Genomic DNA, 8,610 nt, shown 5'->3' on the forward strand with positions numbered 1-8,610 from the left:
GCTGGGTCAAAACAGCCCAATTGCTGGGTTTGTCCCTATTTTACCCAGCACTGGGTTGTATTCAACCCAGCATTTTTTAGAGTGTACAGTCGCATGTGTCCTTCTCAGCTGTGAATCTTCTAGCTGGTCCTCATCATTCGGCTCCTAAAGAGTTAACTGCTGCGGCAAGCCGCCGCGCGTTCCCGTGCGAGCGTCCCATTGGCTGCGCGACGGCAGCGCGCGCCGTTAATCAGCTGCAAGAGCGGCTGAGTTCATCTTCTCGCGCGCGCTATAGGGATGCATTGCCACACACAGCAGGGCAACACAACACATCAGGAGCATGCACACAGCAAACATCCCATCAGCTTTAGACATTGATCCTGGCAGCAGCACTGACAGCACCTGACCTCTGCAGCATCAGCACCAGAAGAAGAAGCTGATCGTTCCTTCTCTCAGAAACTGAAAGCAGTAGCACATCATCATCACAACAGTAGGAGGCGAGCAGATCACATCATGCACTGGACTTTCCTCGCGTACATACTTAGATCTGTTTCCTAAACCACACTGGGAATGGACAGCTGTCTCTGATCTCAATCAGCCGAGCTTTTTCAGGACACACTGGACTGATAAAAAGTTCTGTGCTCGTTTACACTAGACGGAAAGTGTAAAGCACGTGCGTTTTCTTTTTCTATTATGGCTATTTAAAGCCTGTAGCTGTATATTCAAAAGTAAAAGGCATATTATTTAATTAGTTAAAATAATATTAGGATACTTTGATTTAAGATTTTAGGAGTTAGTGCGTCACTTTATGGTAAGTTTCCTAAACTGACAATTATTAGTCAAAATTGGCTCACAAGCAGTCATAAAGACAGTTAGAGCATTGATATATTTGGAGGATATGGTTAAATAATACGCTTTTGAGGAAGTTTACACAAGCTCGGATCCGTCAGCTTGGAGCGCTTGAAACTTTTCCGCGTAAAAGCGCACAGGACGCGCAAAGAGGCGGCCGTCTGCGAGCACCATCATCACCAACCCTCTAAAAGCAGCAGTTCTCTCCTCTAAAAAGCAGAAAACAAGACGTAGAATGGCTGATGAGCTTGTTTCCATCACTAATGGGATTGTGCTGCTGTGATTTGTCGGATCGGAGGGAAGGTTGATCCACACACACTCGTTTTCTGCAGCATTGCGGTGCGCGCTCGGGGATGATCAGGATCTTCCCGGATTTCAGTGTTCAGGTGACGGCGGCGGCGGCTGCAGGTGCGGGAGCCGGTGGAGGGATGCCGGCTGCGTCCAGAGTCCCGGGAGCTACTAACGGGAACCCGCAAAACCTCCAAGGCTTGACGTCTTACCAACAAAGGTACGTTGACTAGACGCAAAACATGTTTTTTTCTTCTTCCACGTTTAGGTGACATTCATACTATTCATGTCATATGTGTTGCGTCCATTCACATTCACCGTTAACATGTTTATATATAAGCAATACTGAATTTCCCTGGAGGTTGCTGAAGGTGTAAACTTAGATTCCTAACATCTCAGTTTCACTGAGTTCCAGGTTTTGCTTCATTTATCAAACACAACGCCAAACCATATAAAGCCAGCCGTTTACTGAAGCTGTAACGTTTTATTATGTGCCAAATTCCAGAACACACACACACACACACACACATTTGTATAGAAAAGTCACATTGTGATTTATAGTCAATATAAATGTTTTGCATTCAAATTTATCATACAAATAAGCATCTTTTATATCAAATTAAATATTCAAAGCAACTGTGATCATTATAAAACTGATATCAACTATTTCAATGCACATAAAAGCTCACTTCAGAACAAATGGTCTCAAATTATTCATTTAGATTGATTTCAAGTGACAACTGAATGCAAAAGCAATGCATAATTCTTATATTCAATAGTTTAAAATAGATTAGAAAAGATTGTATTAAAACTTTAATCTCCAAAACCAAGAAAACACCACAAAATCACATGGTGTGTGATTTAGATTTATACAAATATAAAATAACTCTTCATAAAGTTTGTCAAATTGCTAAACAGATTTAGTATTATTAATTTTTTTCACACAAATTCACACAATCATTTTCATCATCTACTAAAGCTAGGCGTTAGACTGGCGTTAATGGATGTGGATGTTCTGATTGTTAGTATATCAGCAGAATCATGTGCACACATGCTTATAGTGTCAGGTTCAATTAAACAGTCTATTTAGAGCACAACACATGGAACAGGACATTAAATGGGGTGGCTGTCAGCTCGTGACCTTGACAGGTCACAGGTTCTAATGCACATCACAAAACAGGCCTTTATTTATGCCAACACGGATTCATTTAGAAAAATACAAATAATATATTGAATGTGCATTAGTGCAAAAAAATACTTTAACCATGCACATCTTTCTGCATTTATCTGTATATCTAACATATGGACATTGCATACGAGATATCTTTTTTATATCTTTAATTAAAAAAATAATTAAAGTTTTGTGCTCTTAGTGCTTTGACACAATACCTGTTTCAAAATAATTTAGTCTCAGATTAAATTAAGCCTCAACTTGGCATGTGAGTTCATTTTGACAGCTGTCAATCATATCTCTCGACATGTTTATAGCAAATATGAATGCAAACATTAGCATGCAAACGATCAAAAGGTGTCATCAAGAGATTTCTCCAATCCGTTCGTTGATGCATCAGAAACAACCTGTATATTCCACATAAACTCAAACTATTTCCAACTACAACTGAGTGGCGTTGTTGCGCCGGCAGTAGAGGGAGATGAGAAGAAGAGAGAGGCAGGAAAAAAGCTGAAAAATGCGGACGAACATACTGGGAAGAAGCGGCTGTGTTCGAGGGGAACATCGTGATGTAAAAGCCCCTCTCCTGCACTGATTCCTGCCTTCGTTTCCTCCGCGAGGACAGCCGCCGGATGGCACGAGCGTCCCCGGGTTTCCTCTCACTTTATTGGAATGCCTTTGGATCTCAGCGTCGGCTGGTCTCGCTCCCGTCTGAACGCGTCTTAACGCACGGAGACACCGATGGCGTTGCTTCAATGCTCCCGGTTCCGCTGTCAGCTGCTCGTCGCGTGAAATTCGGAGGAAAAAAGTGTAATTAATAATTGCAGGAAGATGGCGCCCACCAAGCCCAGCATTCAGCAAGACCCTTCCAGAAGAGAACGGTAAACGCTCGGTTTGTTGTGTGTCTGTGGAAACGCGTGCGCTGACGGTCATTTTGGACTGAGATGTGAAACTTTGCCCTTTCCGCGGGAGTGTGTGTGAGGTTGGGTAACAGGTATACACGCTGACAGAAGCCGTGAGTGTGTGTGTGTGTGTGTGTGTGTGTGTGTGTGTGTGTGTGTTTTGGTGGACAGAGGACATGACCGTTGAATGTGTTCAGCGTGTGTCGCGCTGCTGCCTGCTGGCAGGTTTCGCGGGAAATTGGTGAACATTCGAACGCGACCATGTTGCAGCGTTGTATCCGCTCGGCGTTTGTTCTCTTGCGGCATTAGGCCAATCTGAATAAAACACACTGTTTACTGCTGTGAAATAATGTGCGCCAGGCTGCTGTTTGAGGCAATTTCAGTGTAGATCGATGTGGATTTGAGTCCTGGATTGGATCAGAAACTCTTGATGCGGATTGTAATTTGAGCAGTAAATACATTTGGAAATGACAGTTGATCACAAGACTAGTTATATACACTAGTCAGGTGTATGTTAAATGAGTAGCTGAAATGCTTTTCATTTAGGTTTGGTGTTTAACACGTTACACTACAGGTGCACGATTGCTATTATGATTAGTTTGATCTATAGATTTTATATTTTCAGATATTTTATATAGTAGGGTGCATGCCTAAAAGATTGATTTTATTTGTTGTTGCTTATTGAGTAGTTGAGATTTGCTGGTGCTTTTTACACTTGTGACAGGTGGTGCACTAAATTAATTAGTCAGATCAATAGATCTGAAATTGTGATACAAGACTGTTTTAATATGTGCATAAAGCAGATGTTTGAGAAAGTAATGTATGAGATCAGAAACGCTTGAGGATGAAGAAAACATGCCACTAAATGAATCTAGTTATGAAACTAATGTCATAATTAGTTCATTTATAGATCAGAAATTGTGATCTAAATCTATTGTGTACATTAATCAGGTGAATGTTTTAATGCTGTTACTTTATTGCAATTTTTTGTGAATATTACATGTTCATTTAGTCTTAGATGACAGGTGGTGGTGCATTAAATTCTGCAATTAATAAATTATTTGATCTGTAGTTGTGATAAGACTATTTTAATGTGCATAAAGCATCAAGTGGCTGTTTGAGGACTATTAAATGTATTTATTAGAAAATGTAGATGGATTTAATATGCATATTTCCATGCATATTCTATGCATTGAAATATTTCTATGCATATTTCTTTCATTTTAGGATTAGTTTTGTTGATCTGAAATTTTAATATGACTATTTTAGGTGGGTGTTGTTGTATTGCTATTTTGAGTATTGCATATGTATCAGATTTTAGATGACAGGTGTTGCACTGCATTAATCTGCAGTTATGAAATGACTAATGATCTGAAATTGCAACAAGGCTGTATCTTATTTACACTACCTAGGTATGTGTTGTTTTCTTTATTATCGAAACTTTTTATTGCAAGTTCATCAGTCTTTTGTGTTTAGATGACAAGTGGCTGTCGGATTGCGCTTAGTATATCGCTGGTTCTTCTTACATAAACGCATACGAACAATAGGTATTTTAGGTTTAGCTTTCAGGAGTATTAAATTAGGCAGCACTGATTCACGCCGCACTGCGTGTGTCTGTGTGCAGCTTGTTGAAGTAATGTTAAATTGTATGCAATAATTCTGCAGTGTGTGTACAAAATATCAGCCGTAGAGCCAGTGACATTTTACAATGTAAACACGGCCCGATTCATATACTGTAACGTGCAACTCCACAAGATCGTGTGCCTGACCGGACTGTGAATGGTTATCATTAGCAAGCTTGACAAAACTCTCATCAAGCCAGATTATTTTATAATTCCCACTCAGAACGTCTAAATAGGCCACGACATTAGAATTATATTCCACCCCCAGCCAGTCATAACAGCAAGAGATGTTTATGCTAAGTCAGTCTGCAGTAATCTTTCTGGCGGGAGCGTATTTGTGTGCCATTCCGAGCATATCGCAGAGATAGGAATCTTGAAGATGGAATTAATTTTGAGGGGGAGAAACTTCATAGCCAGTGCATGAGTGCTTCCTTTATCACCTGTTTCCGACCGGCATTCTGAATGGCTAAATTGCACTTTGTGATTCGTTATGTGGCTCCACTTGAGAGTTGAACCAAATAACACTGGGGCTGAAATTCTCAAGGAAGGTTTGGGAGTATTTTTTAATGCAGTGCTGGTTACTAGTGCTGTAGGGAGTGTTGGGAAGGGAGGGATTGTGCTCTTGGGCGAAGCAACTCTGAAGGAGTTGGACACGAATTCACAGAGAGAGAAAGAGATTGGTTGGCGTGAATTTATACACAACACTAAACACAAGTTGGCTTTGTGTTGAAGAAAGCAATGCCTCCCTCCCTCACTGTGAGCAAACAAAAGTGCTAAATTGTTCCATTTCCTCTCCTACGGTGCAGCAGTGGATCCATAGATTGAGAACGGAGCTGTGGCATTGTGAAATGCTTGGTTTATTTGGTGTTGCATTATAAAGTGTCGTCTCTCTAATAGCTTGCATATCAACAGGTCCATTAACAACACGCCATATGTGATGCATATCGCTTCCATTTCAGGTTAAAAATGTAAATGAATGTATAAGGGAAAGTGTATATCTTTTGTTTTTTTGCCGTCGATCGTTTTAAATGGGCCTGCGTTGAGGCAGATTTATTCCATGTAGTTTCTAAATTAATATGGGCTCAGAAAAGCTGCATGCATAATGATTATAATAAAAATTAACTAAACATTGGACTATAGCTTGTCACGCTGCAACTTCTTGAAAGTATTTAATGTCAGCTACCCATGTAAATGATGAAAATTGGCCTGTTTGTTATTATAATCACATTCAGACATGTTGCTGTTCATTGTAATAATCCTTTGATGTGAAATTATGAATATCAGCATCTCGCTAAACGCTCAGGAGTGTCAGTTTGCTGTGCTTGTGATTATTTTTTTTTTATTCCCAAATCACCAAGTATTAGATATGCGTATGTTGATGGTCAAAACAAAACGGCGATGTTCTCTGAATTCTGGAGAGGCAGACAGCCCAAGCTGAGATATACCATCACACAAAGGACGCACCAATTCCACCCGTTGATTCGCAGGCGTCGAACGCGGCATGGAATGGAGGCAAATAATGAATTCTGATGTGTATTTATCACAATTAAGAGGGATTTCCAGCCCCCATCTGTGGCTGCTGCTCTGCGTGTTGTGCGGTGATTACCACGGCTCTCGCCAGCCACCACTCGTCTCTGTTATTGTGAAGGTCAGAGCAGAGAGACAGACATAAAGAAGATGCATCCCGCAAAGGTAATCGTGCAGTCTCGCGATACATTACTGCACGGCTCATGGTGTGAGAGCCTTTGAGATGTAAACATCTCTACATCTGAGCTGAGGTGTGTGATTGTTCTTTTAGTTTGGGTTTTTATGGACGTATCATTGAATCGGTTGTAGGTGGATCAGTGCACTGAATCACTGAATGACCTTTTTAATTTTTGCCTTTGTGTGTATATATACTGGAGTTTATTTTGGGGCGGTGGAGTGGTATGAGTGGTTATGAACGAATGAATGAAAGAAACGCATTTGTCGGTGTTTCACTCCATCTCGAATCGCGCTCACGGAAAGTGCTTGAGAAACAGTGTCTTTTCCACGGCTCGGTACGCTTTCAACTCGTTTTTTTTAGTCTCGAGAAAGACTACGACGTTCACATTACACGATTTGACTGATTTTTACGTAGAAAGGGCGACAACACAGCGCATTAAAAGAAATGATCATTCATGTTTTCATAACCGCTGGACAAATTCAAAAACGAAACTAAAATTAAATCATCTTTAAGAGCAAGAGGGGGCCCGACGCAGCTTGCGTAGGCCCCCTGGTGTTTTGGGGGCCCTACGCAGCTTGCGTATTTTGGGTTTAGGGAGGATCGGCTCTGCTCACTGTATATGATGATATTGAAATTCTTAAAATTATTCTAATTTAAAGGGATAATTCATCCAAAAATGAAAATTCTGTCATCATTTACTCACTCTCATGTTGTTCTTAACCTGTATGAATTTATTTCTTCTGTTCAACACAAAAGAAGATATAAAAAAAAAAACAGTTGCTGGTAGCCATTGACTTCCATGGTATGGAAAAAATACTATGGAAATTATTTTTGGTTTGGTTAGCAACGTTCTTCAAAATATCTTTTGTTTTCAACAGAAAAAAAAAAAATTAATACAGGTTTGGAACAACATGAATGTGAGTAAATGATGAAAGAATCTTCATTTTTGGATGACCTATCCCTTTAAGATCATTTTAAACAGTTTGAAACCAGCATACAAAATCACTGTAACTGGATGTTTGATTGTGACAACTAGCTCCGGTTTCCCCTGTACTGATTGCTGACTTCTCTATATATTTCAAAGGACTGTAGGCAGTACATACGTGCCTTTTTATGCCAGAGAGAAGAGATCAGAGATGATCATGCTCTAGGCGGCTAAAGTGTTGCTTCTGAATGTCACAGGTTTTGTTATGGTTTGCGGCTGCAGTAAAACCCGAGCTCCCCTTCTACGCGTTTAATGTCCACAGTGGTTTTAAGACCTTCATTTAGTATCTGGCTCTAAAGACAGATGTTCTGCCCGCTGACTCCCATCTGCTTCTTTGGTTTGGCTGTGCCGCGATCATCTAATGCTAGCAGCAGCAAGCGTTGCCCTTTACTCGCCCCCTCTAGTGTTCCAGCAGCACTTCTGAGCCCGAACAAACTCCACAGTGCTTCCAAAATACATGTGTAATCCTTCTCTATATGCATTGGCAAAGAAAATGGATTTAAATGCATCGCATACTTGGATATGTGTTTGGATTTACGCATATTTGCACAATGGCTTTATCATTTTGATTTAAAGATGTTGCCACTTTTCTCTACATTGAAAACTTGTGTTACATTTAGATGCAAGACGGTTTTTCCATAGCTGTATTTAGGACTGGAAATTCAGAACAGATACACATTATACAGTTAGGCTAGGCTTTTCCTGAATAATACAATATATAGCAAATCTCAACTGCTTGATTGTTTGTATCACTGCAAAATGTAAACTACATTATCATCCACCAGTATATTTATATAGTACTATATATACTATATAGCAAATCTCAACTGCATGACTGACTATATTGTCACAAACTGTAAATTATATTATTGATGTTGTCGATTGATGTTGTACATCCAACTTTATCCACATACATACAGTATGAAAAGCGATTATATAATATATAACTAATCTCAACTGCTTGATGGTTCATCACAAAATGTAAACTATATTATTGGCCAGCATTATATTTATAAAGAACATCTAACTTTTTAATGCATGCAAAAAGTTACGTGTATATAAAGAACACACACATATACAAACACAAATCTCAACTGCTTGATATATGT

General features: G+C 39.8%; 1 protein-coding gene across 1 annotated transcript in view; it reads left to right on the forward strand.

The window, feature by feature from the left end:
- Nucleotides 1–1,062: 1,062 nt before the first annotated feature.
- LOC107693056 (neuronal PAS domain-containing protein 3-like) overlaps nt 1,063–8,610 on the forward strand; it is a 322,349-nt gene continuing 314,801 nt past the window's right edge. The window contains exon 1 of the mRNA XM_016492306.1: nt 1,063–1,336. Coding sequence (XP_016347792.1) covers nt 1,182–1,336 — 155 coding nt within the window. The 5' untranslated portion in view covers nt 1,063–1,181. The remainder of the gene's footprint in view (nt 1,337–8,610) is intronic.

The sequence above is a fragment of the Sinocyclocheilus anshuiensis genome, unplaced genomic scaffold, assembly GCF_001515605.1.
Source record: "Sinocyclocheilus anshuiensis isolate Anshui unplaced genomic scaffold, SAMN03320099.WGS_v1.1 scaffold261, whole genome shotgun sequence".
Lineage (NCBI taxonomy): Eukaryota > Metazoa > Chordata > Actinopteri > Cypriniformes > Cyprinidae > Sinocyclocheilus > Sinocyclocheilus anshuiensis.